A 16,914-nucleotide genomic window follows, 5' to 3' on the forward strand; every position below is an offset into this window, starting at 1 on the left:
GAGAGGTAAAGAAGAACCCAAAGGTCACTGTGGCTGAGCTCCAGAGATGCAGTCGGGAGATGGGAGAAAGTTGTAGTAAGTCAACCATCACTGCAGCAATCCACCAGTCGGGGCTTTATGGCAGAGTGGCCCGACGGGAGCCTCTCCTCAGTGCAAGACACATGAAAGCCCGCATGGAGTTTGCTAAAAAACACCTGAAGGACTCCAAGATGGTGATAAATAAGATCCTCTGGTCTGATGAGACCAAGATAGAACTTTTTGGCCTTAATTCTAAGCGGTATGTGTGGAGAAAACCAGGCACTGCTCATCACCTGTCCAAAACAGTCTCAACAGTGAAGCATGGTGGTGGCAGCATCATGCTGTGGGGGTGTGTTTCAGCTGCAGGGACAGGACGACTGGTTGCAATCGAGGGAAAGATGAATGCGGCCAAGTACAGTGATATACTGGACGAAAACCTTTTCCAGAGTGCTCTGGACCTCAGACTGGGCCGAAGGTTTACCTTCCAACAAGACAATGACCCTAAGCACACCGCTAAAATAACGAAGGAGTGGCTTCACAACAACTCCGTGGCTGTTCTTGAATGGCCCAGCCAGAGCCCTGACTTAAACCCAATTGAGCATCTCTGGAGAGACCTGAAAATGGCTGTCCACCAACGTTTACCATCCAACCTGACAGAACTGGAGAGGATCTGCAAGGAGGAATGGCAGAGGATACCCAAATCCAGATGTGAAAAACTTGTTGCATCTTTCCCAAAACGACTCATGGCTGTATTAGATCAAAAGGGTGCTTCTACTAAATACTGAGCAAAGGGTCTGAATACTTTTGACCATGTGATATTTCAGTTTTTCTTTTTTAATAAATTTGCAAAAATTTCTACATTTCTGTTTTTTTTTTCTGTCAAGATAGGGTGCTGAGTGTACATTACTGAGAAATAAAATGAACTTTTTTGATTTTTGGAAAATGGCTGCAATGAAACAAAGTGAAAAATTTAAAGGGGTCTGAATACTTTCCGTACCCACTGTACACTATTTCCAAAGCAATATATTCATTTCTACATAGTCCGGTTGCTATCAGCTGGCCAAAAGGATTGGGGATTCTAATAAATGCTCTTTATGGCCATTTTAATTTTTGATGATCTACATTTATATATTTTCAAAGTTAAATAATTGTCATTGTTCGTGTGAAGGAAATACTTTCCCATTGTTGTCCTGCTTAAAGGATATTTGTGAACTCCAGGTGAGATTCAGTCCAGTATCCTCTTTGCTTCTTGCTCTGGTTTGGTCTCCGCTAATTATTGAGAGAAATATCTGACAGTAAATGCTCCTCTTTGTTCACAAGCCAGCACTCTCTTAACTTTGTCAGCAATTTGGTGCTGGTTAGGTAGCGTGCAGAGCTTTTTCACTGATAACAGCTGCCCGCTGAAGCTGGATATGACACTGAGAGTGATGAGACTGCACCAAACCAAACAACGTTGTAGAGCATAAAACCAAAACAATGAGCTGAAGGACGTTCAAACACACCATAGAGCTGATGGGAAATGCAAGGTCAGCTGTCTCAGTGTGTTCTAGGAGTGACACCTTTCACATTACACATTTGATCCATTTTTAAAATGAAAAGATTGATTAGAGCAGTAGTCATCATTCTTGTTGGTCGAAATAACTCAATTATAATTGGTCACAAGTCAGGAACACAAGTAATTAGATCATATAGGATTTAAACCATCCCCCAAGTTAGCCTAATTATTTGAAAGAGAATGCAAAAGTGAATGGTAAAAATTATTTCCTAAATGTACACTGCATGCTTGTGAGCACACACGGTCTCTGTCTCACTGTCTGATAGTCTGACTGCTTGGGCTTCTTGCTCCATTGGACTTCATTGTAGCTATGTTTCCAGAACTCAAGAATTACTTCGGTGAGTACAATGTTATCAGAAACGATAGAGACGATGGCCAAAACTGCAAAAGAACTTGATAGTACATATTACTTTTCTCTCTCCTTCGTAGCCATGTTTAATGTCCTAGTAGAGCTGATTTCAGTGCCTAGATGGCTGTAATTAGTGCTGTGTTTTACATTATCACATCTTACTCGCTTTCTGTCAGTCTGTCTGTCTCTCTGACCTACCTCGTGTGCTGCACAGTGAACACTCAAAGCACTGAAATCCAGTGGGTGCACGTGATACTTTGGAAAACAGCCTTCGTGGGAGGGGACAAGGCACATGGATTGGACACAAACACACGCACACAGATACACACTCACACATTGCCTCTCACCAGATTACTTGCACTATCAGAAGCTTTAAGAGGATTTCACAATGGGAGGGCTGCACTTGAATCTCATGCACCTGATGGCTATTGATCCATTATAAGCTTGCACACAGACACACATGGGAAACAGGCAATGTTACTTCTTCTCATAATAAACAAGCTTCGCTTCTGAACTTACTTCTTCATTTTTCAGTGTTAAGAGCTGTCGGATGTTCTACTCTGCAGTAGGCCGCTCTTTTGAATTCAGGTCTACCATACAATATTTGAAAAATGGTCTAGCTGTAGGGTTATTAGCAATGCTGATGTGAGTGGAAGATTAGGGTGGTGTTGTCTGTAATGGAGGAAATGCTGAATGAGTCCCTCAGATGTGTATGCTGGTAAGCAAAAGGTTGCAATCAGCAAGCTGTCGTGAGAAAACTGGATAATGTCATGTACACTGTTTAAGGGAAAGGAAGGGGCTGCATCAGGATTACATTTGATGGTAATGCTTCACTTTATTTCTAACAATCCTTTACTCGCAAAACAAGTTTGATTTGCATTTCCTGCAACCCTCCTCCAAAGGCAGTCTTATAAAGATAGGCTAGCCTCTGGTTTAAGATGTAAAATGCAAGATGGAGAACTTCAAATATAGATTTTTAATAATATAGAATATATAGGTGTATTTGACACAGGATTTACCTTCTCATAAACCTGTAGATCCCAAAATCAAGATTAAAAACATATAATGCACTTCTCCATCTTACTCATTGACTGACCTTGTTGTCACTGAACTGACTGAAACATTGATTCTAACATAGCTTCTACATTTATCTGTTGTGAATGTAGACATGTTTGGAGAAAGACAAATCGTTCTCTGTGCTGAATGAAGGGTAAGCTTGTGGATCCCACAGCCCCCCCCAAGTCCAGTTATGATTTGGTAATTATGTGTGTATTATGTTTTCAGCCTTGACAAATGATGTTCTGCAGGTTCCTGCTCAAGGCTGGATTTGGACTCATGTGAAAAATAGCTGACTTGTGGCCATATTTGATTTATACTTTCTATTAGATTTCATAAGTAAAGTGGCCAGAAATGGATTTATCACCATTTTATGAAAGTAATGTAACAAGAAATCATGCCTATGCAAAAGCTCATATTTCTATTGTTCTCCATATTTTGTAGTTTTCTCATCCTTCCAAGATATAGCCATTTCTCTGAGGAAACCTGGAGCAGCACACCTGACACATGATTGTGAGAAAAGTTTTTTTTTTTCTTCTTGGCACATTTTAATTAAGGGTGACATTATCTAATTCACAACATGCATTGCCAATCCCTCTTGGGTCTGGCTTGGCTGTTTCATTTGCTGGTGTTGAGCCAATGTGTCTATGATTATAAAACCAGCAATGCTTCAACCACATCTGGACACTGGTGGGACTTGCAGACTGCTGGACTATCATTACAGACCACCATGATGACAGAGAGTGTAAAGCACTATTTAGATGAAAGCATTCTTTTTGATATGCTCTGCTTTTAATCCTATTGTGTCCCCCTCATGGACCAAACCAATGGCGGGTGAGCTATCCGTTTTCATATACAGAAACACCCTGCTAGTTGACGACTTAAAGGCTGTATAAAGCATTCTTTGAGAGGGAAAGAGAGTGACAAATATCTCACTGCTCAATTGACAAGGAAAGCCACATTTGAGACATGACCAAAGGTCCAACTTGAAACGAATGTGCTAGCAAGCATTTGCTAAGATCTTTTATGTACTGTAGATCAGCTTTTGGAAAGAAGCTATACAAGCTATACAATGTGGCAGAGAAGACTTTAATTGCTCCAGAGAGCTCAAGCTGTTGAGTCATCAAGCTGTTATTCAAATAACATTTTTGCAACGTAAATATATCAGATACATAATCAGCTGTTTTACATCATTTCAGATGCTTAGTTATTTCATGTCTTTCAGTCTGAAAGGAAGTGAAGACGATTTTTAGTGGAGAGGCACGCAGCAGGGAGCAGGCTGCTGTCTCCTTGTCCGATGCCCTTGGAGTGCAGCTTTGTGGTGTGAACTCCCATAAGACCTCGCTTTGTTCTCGGAAGATGAGGGCTAGCAGAGTGTGACTGTGCACTTACACCTGACGCCATCAGAAGTGGAGCAAATAACACTTTTATACCGTACAACGCCTCTGCTCTCATCCCCTAGTGTTCCTGGCCACAAACAGGCCAAGAGGTCTTCCTGGAAACACTGCATGCCTTCACACAAATGCAAAGAAACCAACAGTCAATCAAACTGCAGTCAAATACAAATACAAACCTGCATGTGCTGATACATAAATGGCAATTTGAATGTCAGATTTTCATCTTTATTTGAATGCACAGTTTGACATTTACATCAAAGGAATGTGCAATGTCTTAAAAAAAACAGCAGCACTGATTATTGAGATTGATTTAGGAGATGCTTCACAAGGAATATTGAAATATTGATTAGGGCGATGAATCCGTGCCAGATTAATTACACTCTGGTTGACGGACTATAAATGACAGCACTGTTTTGTTTAATTTGCATATCACTTTTGTGACAGGCTCAGGCTTGGCACATCCCAGTCACTGACAACTGAGCTACAGTAACTCATTAGTGTTTGTGTGTCAGCTAATAAAGTCCAGTGAAAAGCGACAAGAGTAAAACCTTGTAGATAAGACAGAATATCAGTCTTAAAGCAATGTGTCCTACATCCTGTGTCCCACATCTTTCTCTCAGAGGAGCAGGGATAACACAGAGGAGTGAGACTTGCAGGCAGACACGAGGGGAAGGTAAGGGTCACTGTTACGGACACATATAGCAAAGAGCTGTATCCTGACACATCATTTAACGTGATAGCATTTTGCAACTTCTGCAAGATTTATGAGGGTTTTTCTATCAACTAGGGCTGGAACTAAATATTACTTTCAATATAGATTATTTTGGATGAATCATTTGGTCTATAAAATATCAGAAAATAGGGAAAAATTTACCGTTTCCCAAAGGCCCATCTTAAATGTCCAAAACCCAAATGTATCCCTTTTACAACGAACAACAGGAAAAAGCAGTTAATACTCATATTTGAGAAGCTGGGGCCAGAGAATATTTGCCATTTTCACTTGATAATTGACTTAGACAATCAATCATCAAAATGGATGCAGATACATTTTCTTGATCAACTAACCTTATCCAGCATCATCTCACTTGAGCTATTTGCACTCAGAGAAACTATTCAAGATTGGCACAGACCATGTCCAAATGTCTCAGTTTCCCTCATTAAACACTGGCTTTGATTCTTCTTCATGAGTGTTCTTTTATAGAACACTGTTTCTTTTTTGGTCTCTGAATTTGGTCAGCTGCCAAATACTTTACTGTTTCTATTTTCACTGCACCAAATCATTTCTCTCTCTCTCTCTTTGTTTACCTGTCACACAGTGCACACTCATTCAGTAGCTGAGCTAGATCAGTGGAAGCTAGAATACCAACAGCTGAGAGAGAGCTATGGGAGGGGAACAGAAGGCATGTGTGTGTGTGTGTGTGTGTGTGTGTGTACTGGTAGCATGGTAGAGTCCTGGACTTTGGCATGGGCCATCCATCTGTCACTTTCTTCTACCCTCCCTGGCACTGACGGGTCATGGCAACGGCAGCCTGTGACGGATGACTAATCTTCCCCTGGTAATGAATGAGACACCACCCTCTGAATGCCAAGAGGGTGCTGATGGTGAGGGTGGCTGCCTCACTGGCAACACAGAAATCATATGATGAATGGTATGCAGGCATGTTATTCCATGTCTATGCCAAGCAAATACAGTAGCTGCCAGCTTAGGAGAGTCTCTAGTGAGATTTTCGCCAATCGTGGTCTGAAAACATTTATATCCAGCGCCGCTTTTAATGTCCCTCATCCTCTGCGTTAATGCATGTGTGTGTGAGGGAAAGAGACAGAAAAAAAGAGTAGTAGAATCAATATATGTTTGTTTTTTAATTGATTGCGCAGGCTTTAAAGATGGAAAATGTCATGTGTAGGTGGATCAGAATGGGACATTGCCATTCTGGATGATGCATGCACTGTTCTGTAAGATTGGTGAGGGAAGCTCTGCAGCCGCACCAGTCAAATCGTCTTGAATGTGCGTTGAGTAGCTGTGATCTGTCTTATCTTCTCCTTATAATGCGCAGGCGTGATCCCATCTGAGCCCCGCAAAAAAGCTTTTACAATCTGAACTGGACGCCGTGTGCGCTGCTCTTCATGTGGCGCTCCAACGAATGCTAACAAATTGCTGGACATATTTTGCAGATCGAATACAGCCGGGACATGACGGTTTCTTCGGTAGCTGATCTCTCCGAACAACACAATTCAACCTGTGGATAGTGTGAAGCGCGTGTGTGTGGCCACCGGCCAGTCTAGGCTATCTGGGACGCTCTGCTTCCAGCCTGCTGTGCGCGTCTTTCAACCTTGGCTCCGGTCTGTGTCGGCGTGGGATTCGGTGTTCCATTTGACCTAAGCTGTGAGCAGGTATTCAGTTTATGAATGGCACTGACATGGAGGAAATACCGTTTCAGAAAGTCAAAACCAGGCGGAAGACAAGTCACTGTCCACCGGGCGTCCCTCTGACCACCATCGCGTGTGAGGACGAGTTTGACTGCAAGGAGCTCGAGTCCCTCTTCCAGAACTACAATCTGAAGCTCGAGCAGACGTCCACCCTCAAAGCCCTGGCCGTGCTCATCTTCATGTCCTCGACGCTGGCTGTGGTGGAGCTCCTGTCCGGCCCCAGCCTCACCATCTCCAAGGGGTCCCATCCGGTCCACTGTGTCATCTTCGTCTCCCTGTTCATCGTAACTAACGTCAAGTACCTGCAAGTGACTCAACTCCAACAGATTGTTAACCTGACGCTGCTCTTCGGCTTCACTTTCTCTTTCCTCTGCTGTCCCTTCTCGCTGGGCGCGATGGGCATGGAGCCCCCGACGTCCCCGGAGCAAGGCATGTGGCAAGTCATCCTGGTCACCTTCGTCGCTTATGCGCTCCTACCTGTGCGGACACTCCTGGCTGTTGTGCTAGGAATAATAGTCTCCATCTCGCATTTGATTGTGACTGCCACTTCTGTCACAGTGAAAACACAGAAGCTATGGAGAACGGTAGGTATATGCTATTTATAGACTTTGGTGCCTTTGGTGGTTGTGTGTGTTGTATGGATATTGTTGCCTATTAATAGGCTTATAATCATCATGATTTTAGTTGAATGTACATACACATAGGCTACAGTATAATAAGATAGGCCTATAGGCCCATGCAGTGAAACACACTATTTAGAGCTCAGTTCAGCCCCAAGGACAGCTCCCTGGGAATTGACATGATGGGATTTGTTCAGGCTTTGATAAAATTCCACAAAAGTGTAATTCTACCACGACCTGTTTTGGTTACAAAAAAGACTAGCTATAGCTAGAAGAATTGTAGACGACAAGCTTGATCTTAACCTCTGTTGGCATGTGTGCAAATTTCTGCTTGAACACTGTATTGGCCCCCTCTCTGAATACTAAAATATCTCTCCTGTAAGTAATTCTACATGTTCACTGAGTGTAAGTTATAGTGAACTGCTGTGTGGGGATGCATACCTGTAGGCCCCTAAAAAGGAAACAAACAAAGAGAGAAAAAATGCAAGAGCAGAGCAGTCTGTAGGCCCATAGTTGTTTCCCTGGGGATATGATTCAGCCCCAGAGGAGCTATCTGGCAATGAAGAACCAGAATGACATCTTGCTAGCACCAGAAGTAGGGCAAACAGAGGGGCCGCACACACACTTTCACTACTCTATATGCTTCTGTTATTTAAAAAAAGAGGGCAAAGTCATTTCTGAGCTGAAATAGAAATTGCTTCACCAATCTGCATTTTTATCTTTGCACCTTTTTTCTGTCACAATGAAACACTCAAAAACACACACTCTCTCTCTCTCTCACACACACACACACACACACACACACACACACACACACATTTCTGACTGTCATTAGGTGTGAGCAAAGAAGATATGTCACATCAGTCAAATCCTCCAGGGCTAATGGAACATGTCTGCCTCGGCGCAGCGTATGACATGAAGATTGTGCATTTCTTCAGAACGAAGTTGAGATGTGATCAGTTCATCACGCCCCCGGATGATGACAGTGTATTCGCAGAGGAGATTGTTTTCCTGTATGTAGGCTATGAGATACCTGCATAGCCATGTGAAGGACAGTGTTGGCTGTAGATAGCTAATCCATTAAGCTTAGAGATGAGCTGTGTGACCCCGCACAGCCCAGGCTTGCTCCAACCACCCACCTAGGTCCCAGGCACTCAGCCTACAGTACCGTCTGCTTTCATGGCTCAGTCTACCTGTAATATCTTATTACAGAAGTAAGCGTAGAATATAACTTGAAAAATAGGTTCTTTCTGAAGTCTTCAGCTGTGAGCCTTGTCATGTACTGTAATAACAGAACATGTTTCAAATGGTGTCTGCCAAGAACATAGACCCATATTTTCTTTTTAGTGCCACACTGGCGTTACATGTCATTAGTTTACAACCTTGCATGTCTATATAAAATCTTGAATTGGACAAATGGAAAAATTGCAACACAGAACTATTATATCAGATACGAATCCAAAGCACATTCACTTTATAGACTGTTATGACTTCTATAAACATTGTAACCAGACCAAGGGAGATTGTCTTTTATTTTACTGCCCATTAACAACAGCAATATATATATAATGACGGCCCTATATTTCAAATGTTATTGTGCAAAACAATGCTACACATATAGAACTTTTACATAATAAAAGTTAATGTAAAGGTTCTAATTCCCTCTGTGCAACTACAGGGAGCTATCATATTGACCGTGAATGGGTATGAATGAGTACAGTGCAATAAGATCAGTTATTGCCATCTGAAGGCTAACTGGGGTTATCGCCACAGATAAGCAGAGGAGTCAGTGTTTTACACCACTCGAACTCAGATGACCACATTTACTTACTCGAGGCTGTGAAGTAACTTGAGCACCGTTTGAACATGTTGATGCTTGCCAGCACTGCTGCCAAGCACAAAGACAGACTGCTGTCTTTTCAAGGCGATCCATTATTCATTGGACTGGGAAACATGCCTGTCTGTAGCGATAGAAGTGAAGCACAATGTAATTTTACTCTATTGACTCCAGCTGTAAAAAAAAACAAAAAAACCCACTCATGATGAATTACCTAAGATACGAAGAGAATAAAGTCCTTTATTCTTATGAATATATAAGTACTGCCCAGGGTGACAGCTTGCTAGTGTATCCACACTGGTTGTGTACAAAGTCATAGCCGGCTGACCTCAGTCAAGAAGAAAAAAAACCTGCACAAGGTTGAAGCAGTCATGCTGCTGTGCATCTGCTGTGATGGATGAACCAGAGAACGTTTTAATGTCACAGACCCCAAAATAGAGAAATATTAGGCCCCACCACCCTCTCTCTCATCTCCAGTGTAGGTGGACGTTTGTTGTTCTTGATTTAGTTTTGAATCATTTTACACCATGTAGGAACCGTGGTAAAAGTAGTGAAAGTAAAACATGTCATTAGAATAGTTATATGTAGCTCTATATAGTGTATACTTTTAATGTAAAAGTTAATTACGAGATAGTTTATAGTGAATTTATTAAATTCAATTAAAAACAATTTTATTCATCCCTTTAAGGGTAATTGTATGCAGCAGCTTGCAGAAACACACACAATACATAGAAAAGAAAGAAAAAGACTAAAACACAGTTAATTACAAAAACAATGAAAGTTTAAAATGCATGTAAAAATCTAGATGTGGAAATTACAATAAATATGTTAATATATATATAAATATAAAAAAACCCTCAGAAGATACCCAGGTTAATGAGGCAGAATATAAGTATAAATAAAACCTTGAACCCTGACCTGAACTTTTAAAGGAATTGAGAAGACTGACTTGATGTTACTTAAACCTCTTAAGGGCCCACTTTGTACCAGTTTCTGGACCTCAAAATTACAGGCACACTTTCACATAAGCAAATGTTTATTTGCACATATTACTATATAGACATAAAAATATACTGTATTGTACAATACGCACTTAAAACATACAAACACAAAATATCAGTCAAATTACAGATTTAAGATTTGATAATTTACTGTACGTATATGAAAACACAAATTCACTTTTTATTCATCACGTTATATAAAGTGACACGCTTGAAAAACACGTGGGAATGAATCAAACACACATTTTCTAACAGTCAGTACGTTCACAGCATCTTCTAATGATTTCCTAATTCTGTATTAGTCTTTAGCAACTGTACTAAAGAATGAGTTTCATGTTATTTTTTTCCCTGTTCGCAGTTGGTTGCCAACACAGTGCTGTTCACCAGTGTCAACCTGTCAGGGCTGTTTGTGCGCATCCTGACAGAACGAGCACAGAGGAAGGCCTTCCTGCAGGCTCGCAACTGCATTGAAGAGAGACTCCGCATGGAGGACGAGAACGAGAAACAGGTACAGGCACCTGTACACTGCTGAAACTATTGGTAAAATTAGATGTGTTTCTATGCCAGCCCCCCCCCCCCCCCAGCTCTCTTGTGCCATGAGTCATTTCGACACATTATTCATTTCTGTTAGATTTCATGCCTTTCTTTCTAGCACATTTCTTATCGCTACTAACACTTTGTCCTATGATAAATTTGCTTTGTGTTTGACTGTGTAAATGTATATTTAAACTTACTTTATCTTTTCTCTCTCTCTTTCACACACACACACACACACTCAGGAGCGCCTGCTAATGAGTCTGTTGCCCAGGAACGTAGCTATGGAGATGAAAGAGGATTTCCTGAAGCCCCCAGAAAGGATCTTTCACAAAATCTACATCCAGCGCCATGACAATGTCAGGTAGGATCCTCACATCAACACAACTAAACTGCAGACCAATCCCAGTGAAATTTATACCCCTGTTAGCTGTGAATTGACTTAACTAATACTGCTTTTAATAGCGGTATTTGGAGATACTATAGTCTCCTCATGAGAGAATATTCAGCTGAAATAGTGGCATAAACACTGTCTCAATGCATTACAGTGCATGCTAAAAAAGGAACTGAATTACTTAACCAAACATGTCCTTTGCAAAGAACACTGAGGGCTACACCATGTAGTGAGATCTGACCCAACAGTGTCCTAAAACATTAACACTGCCCCAGGCTGCTAAAAAACAGAAATATTTAATTCTTCACATTGAATATCAGGGTTAACCCTTGACTCACTTGTTTATTAACAGACATCAGGTTGCACTTACTGATTGTTTAATATGGGTGACAAATATTGGAGCAGTGGCAGAGAAATGCTATATGAATAGCAAGGAACTAATCAAAATGTGGTCATATTTTTTCTGGGCTAAGGCCAATATGGCAGTGGTACGTGTGTGAACTTGCACGCCATCATATCTCAGCAGCCCCCAGGGGAAACAAGGCTTTTGGAGTTAGGGTTCCTACTGGGGAAGGAGAAAGCCAGATAAAGCACTGCTTGGTGATGAATAGATACTTCAGGCACTTCTGCAATGTCCTGGACAGTTGCAAAACTCCCCACTGTTTGGGAGTGATGTGTTCTGTCTTAAGATCATTACTTTTTGCTACAGGTTGATGGCTGTGGAATCTCAAGTGCTAACCGCGATCATGAAACATACAGACATACTCATTATCTCACCGTGGGTACTACGTAATTTTGACCTGTAAAAGGTAATTAATGGATATTCTCTCTCTCTCTCTCTCTCTCTCTCTCTCTCTGTCTCTCTCTCTCTGTCTCTCTCTCTCTGTTTCAGTGTCTCTCTTTTTTGAAGTTATAGTAACTGGGTTTTTTTTCAGAAGACATTAGCTAATCTACTGTATCAAAAACAATGCTGACACAATTTGGGCTTGCAGAAGAAGTTGTTGGATAACCCTGACGGTTCAGTAAACCCCCACCCCACCTTCTTGCCTTCCTTTCATCATCTTTTCCTCCCTCCCAGCCTCTCCCTCCTTCCTGCAAACAAACCAGCTGTTAATCTGTTTTGTCTGATGTTTGTGGATGGACCGTCCTTTCGGTGTTTGAGCTCATTTAATGTAAACAAACAATACTGTTTATTTACTTTGGTCTTCACTGGGCTGCTGTTATACAAATTCAGATCCTTTAAATAAGAAAAGTAGCAATATCATATTGTGAAAATACTTCATTACAACGTGCAAGTACAGCATTCAAAAAAGGACAGTATCATCAGGAAATTGTATCAGAGGTAAAAGTACCCATTATGCAGCAGCATCGCGCCTGTCAGTGTTATATTATTATTTGCAATATGTCTGAATTAGTATTACAGATGCATTAACATAGACTGTATAAAATATGGACATAATCTCAATGGCTCAATATGACTTGTTGTAAATGACATAAAATAGTTTTATAATTCCATAATGTGTTTTTACAAGCAGCGCATCACATCCACACGCTGGCGCATAGCGTTTGGCTCGATAGGCAACGAACATGTGATAACAATATATGAAACTATGCTCTCGTATTTGTTCGACTGACGCATTGAAAACCGCATCAATTTAAGTGTAATTTGTCCTCCTGTTCACCTTATTTATGAGAATAAATTGCACTGCATGCAAGTACCCTATGAATTAATATGATTTCTGATTACACTGTACAACATATTAGAGGCATTCTTTTGCAGAAACAGATATCTCTGTTTGTGTTTATTATCCTAAATCTGGATCTTTTTGTGCTCTGTAAATGATCTTAAATTGTGTTTTTTTGCGCGCTTCAGGGAAAGTCAATCAAAGGGGTGTTTGTTTATTCAGAAAGGCTTTAAGCCTACAATACTCAGAGGTAGGCCTAATATTTCGATATATTTTACACAGAAGTAGGCCTATTCATTTCAAACATTTTCATCCTTCTGCCATGTGAGTTTCTTATTTCTCCTTTTTATGTGCGTACACATGGTTCAGAGTTTAATTGAGAGACGCACATTTTCCCATCAAGTTTGTTTTTTATAGATCACAACCTTTGCTTGGGAATTGGCATACGCACATTTCCAGCCCTGTTTTGTATGTATGCACTGTTCATAAATGAGACCCCAGGTCACTGAAGGAGCCCCTTGGATGAGAGGCAAAACTTCATGAATCTTGAACTACATCCAGTTGCCCTCGATTTAAACCATCCTTGAATAACTGGATGACTGAGAATTTCCCAGACATTATGCTGCAAAGCAGTGCCTTTTAACACAGGGGTTTATGGGGAGTGACTCACTTTGGCCAACCTCAAGTGGCCTTTCAAGGAACTGCAGTTTTTGGCACTTTTTCAGTGCAGGGTGTTGCCGCTTGGTCTTAGCCAGCCAAGAGGGGCCTAATTTTACTACTTTGTAGGCTATTAGGTATAGTTTAACCTAAAGCGACAAATGAAATTTTCTGAACTGCGTTTTGTATGTAAAATATAATCTGCAAAGTAACTACAACTGTCAGATAAAATAGTGTAGTAAAAAGTACAATATTTGTCTCTGTAATGTAGAGGAGAAGTATGAAGTTGCATCTAATGGAAATAAGTACAATACTTGAGTAAATGCACTTAGTTACAATCCACCCATGCAAATCTGCTTATCGGTCATGCACTGACCTGGCCCTTTTACCCTTTGTCAGTAACAAGTAAAGTGTGTTTGAAAAGATGACTCTCACTGCTCCATTCTCCGCAATTTATAAATCAGATTTTCTGTTTTCACCATCTGCATTATTCTGCGTCTCTTACTGTATTGTTAAATCTCTCGTATCATGCTCCAACATTTCCTTGTTTCCTTTTCTTATGTTCTCATCTTCCTCCTTTCCTCTGTGAGAGCATTTCAGAGCAGCATGGAGGCTTGAGGAGGAGAGTTTGCTTAGCCCCAGGATTAAGTTGCTACAGGGGATTAAATGCAATGGAGACTAAATTCTTGTTGCATAACGCTGTGGTGTGTGTGCGCACGGTGGTTAAATATGGACACATCTCAGTTGAGCTCTGCTGATTGCTTTTGTGCGTAACTCCTTCAGATAGCGCCACCCTTTGAGAGTGATCTAGACTGGATGCAGACATGATTTATGTGATTTGGGTGGACTGTAATTAGAAAGTAAACTGTGTGCAGCACAATGTACTCTACTGGACAAGTTTTCTTCATTATGTTCTTAGACTGTGGGCAGGGTTTGATCTGATTAAAATTCAGCCTGGGGGATATTGTAGTAATATAACTCCAAAGTAACAAACCTGAAGTTTGTTTATTTTGGGATATTATAGCCCCATATTGACATAAAATGTTATTATTTTTAGGGGTTTTAGTATAGTAGATTGTATGATTTTTAGAAAAGGCATTCTAAAAATTATATTGAGCCGAAAAGATGTAAATTGTTTCCTAAATGTATATTAATTAATTCCAGTTGAACTTACAATCATTCTGACTTTTGGGTCACACTTCAGAGTGTTATCTTTCAGAGAATCCCAAAACCATGCATATACTCCAAATGGTTCAAGAACTTCATTCAATTTACTTTAGATATGCCTTGAATAGGCGTTTTGCATGAATGTTACAGGAATGTTAAGAGGTTAATCATGTTAACAATAAAAACTGCTATTTATTAGAGATGCCTTGTTAAATTAAGTGAAAACAGTGATAAATTATGGGCACGAACTGTTTAATATCACATTGCTCTTTTGATTAAAGAGCTTTCCGACTTAATATCACTTTATAATTTTGCACCCAATTCAGTACAACATGCATCTCAACCAACATTTCATTCCCCCCTCACACATACTGTAAATACGCACAAAATGCTACTTAAAGACAAATTCCCACCAATGAAGGCATTCACTTTACAAAATCAGTGTTGCTCAGTTGACATGTAAAGTTGTTAAGATTTTTATTACATTTTGCATTACACACTGATGAGGAGAATGGGAGGAATGACTCTTCCTACACTGTACAAGTTCACTGAGAGAAACGTCAGACAAATCTCAATTATGTCTTTCTGTTTCCAAGATGTCTTGGGTCACTGTCAGGAGGCTGTGTAATGATTATAGATGCTCAGTCACGCTATCACAAAGAAGACACAGTTCCTCTTCCTGAAATTTGATAGAAGCACCTTGCAAACTCTTCTGTGTTACACTTCTTTATCGGCCCAACGTCAGCACATACATCGCCCACATACTGGAGCTCCAGAGGGGCCCATCCAAAGTTAACCCTTCAGTTGGTGCACCGTTTGTGTTTTCCGCTATGTGATTAAATTGAAATCACATCCGCCAAAATAGCTACAGTAATGCCTCCCACAGTGGGAAATAGGAGATTAGCATAATTGGAGGAATAACTTTCCTCTAATATGTGCTCACTGGAGAGGAAATTATGGATGGGGGTGTGAGGGAGGCTGAATTAGACAATATTACATATTAGAATTAGACGTTCTAGTTACCACGGGAAAAATCATCTTTGTATTGCATTCTTTAATCATTTGAATCGCGGTGCTCTGCCTGTTGTAGATGATGGAGTTTACTGAGTCAGAAACTGGAGTTGTCGAGGAAGTTTTGACCTTGAACAATGAATATGGCAGAGTGCAGTACAGTGGGTTTTGTTTAGTCAATGGCTGGGCTTAGAGTTACTCATAGTTGTTGCCAAGAGTGCAGCAGTATTTGTTTTGAAGGTCTTGCAGGGGGACATTCAAAATCAGATACAGAAGTTCCTCTGTGGTCTCTGTGCTTTTCAATAGTCCGACTCGTAAAAACATGAGTGCCTTCGAGGTGTGAGATTATTCAATGAAATGTATTCTTAACACAACTGCAAATAAAATTCAAAATATCTCTGCTAATGTATGGTAAATCCATTAGTTTACATAAAGTGTTAGTGACTGTAAATGTGACTTAACACTTCATACATGTATATTTTGCACATGGTTGTTAATATAGAATTAAAATCATGTTGTGCAGACATGTATTAAAAGTGATGCTGTGTAATTCAAAATAAGCCCCAGTTGTTTAGGGTATTAACTGCCCTAATGATTTAGTGTGCCTGCCCTAGCACACGTGGATACAGCTACTAATTACCAGTAACTTGTATGCCGAGCAATCTGATTTAAAGGGCTCTTCTGTTGTATTTTTCCAACAAAGAAGACATTTGTCAGTGGTCCAATGTTGTGACTCCTCCTGACCTGAACTTTTAATGGAACACAAGCCTCATGCTCCATCAATCCTTCACGTGAAAGTGGAGACAACAGTGTGCATGTGGTTTAAATGAGGTAAACACAGCCAAACGTAACTGAATGTGGTGAAGTTTGCAAGAGGTCATGAGATACTGGGGCCGTGCGCTCAATGGGATGCTCTCTGCAGCAAGTCATGGCTGGTTTATTCTTCATGCACAGTTACACAAGGGTTCCTTTCCAGAAAAATCCCAAAGTTTTTGTTTGCCTGTATGAAAATGTCCTAAATCCTCCTACAAAAACATAAGCAAACTACTTATTGAAAGAAAGCAGTTTACGTTACTGTGTACGTTTCACTTGTGTTACCACATAAAACAGCTTCTAGTCCAGTATTGGTTGAGTGACTGAGCGCCATGATTCCAGTGTTAACTTTTTGCATTTTTAAGGGATGTGGGCATCAAAGTGTTTCAGGAT

General features: G+C 40.6%; 1 protein-coding gene across 4 annotated transcripts in view; it reads left to right on the top strand.

Annotated features, from left to right (window-relative positions):
* The first annotated feature begins 6,449 nt into the window (after positions 1-6,449).
* The window catches only part of LOC123972943 (adenylate cyclase type 1-like), a 38,024-nt gene continuing 27,559 nt past the window's right edge, over positions 6,450-16,914 (top strand). For all 4 annotated transcript variants that reach the window (XR_006825506.1, XM_046052718.1, XM_046052719.1 and 1 more), the window contains exons 1-3: positions 6,450-7,386; positions 10,619-10,768; positions 11,040-11,158. Coding sequence is in view for 3 of the 4 variants with exons in the window: in XM_046052718.1 (XP_045908674.1) it covers positions 6,778-7,386; positions 10,619-10,768; positions 11,040-11,158 (878 nt within the window). In the remaining variant the exon portion in view is untranslated. The remainder of the gene's footprint in view (positions 7,387-10,618; positions 10,769-11,039; positions 11,159-16,914) is intronic.

Source organism: Micropterus dolomieu, linkage group LG06, assembly GCF_021292245.1.
Source record: "Micropterus dolomieu isolate WLL.071019.BEF.003 ecotype Adirondacks linkage group LG06, ASM2129224v1, whole genome shotgun sequence".
Classification (NCBI taxonomy): domain Eukaryota; kingdom Metazoa; phylum Chordata; class Actinopteri; order Centrarchiformes; family Centrarchidae; genus Micropterus; species Micropterus dolomieu.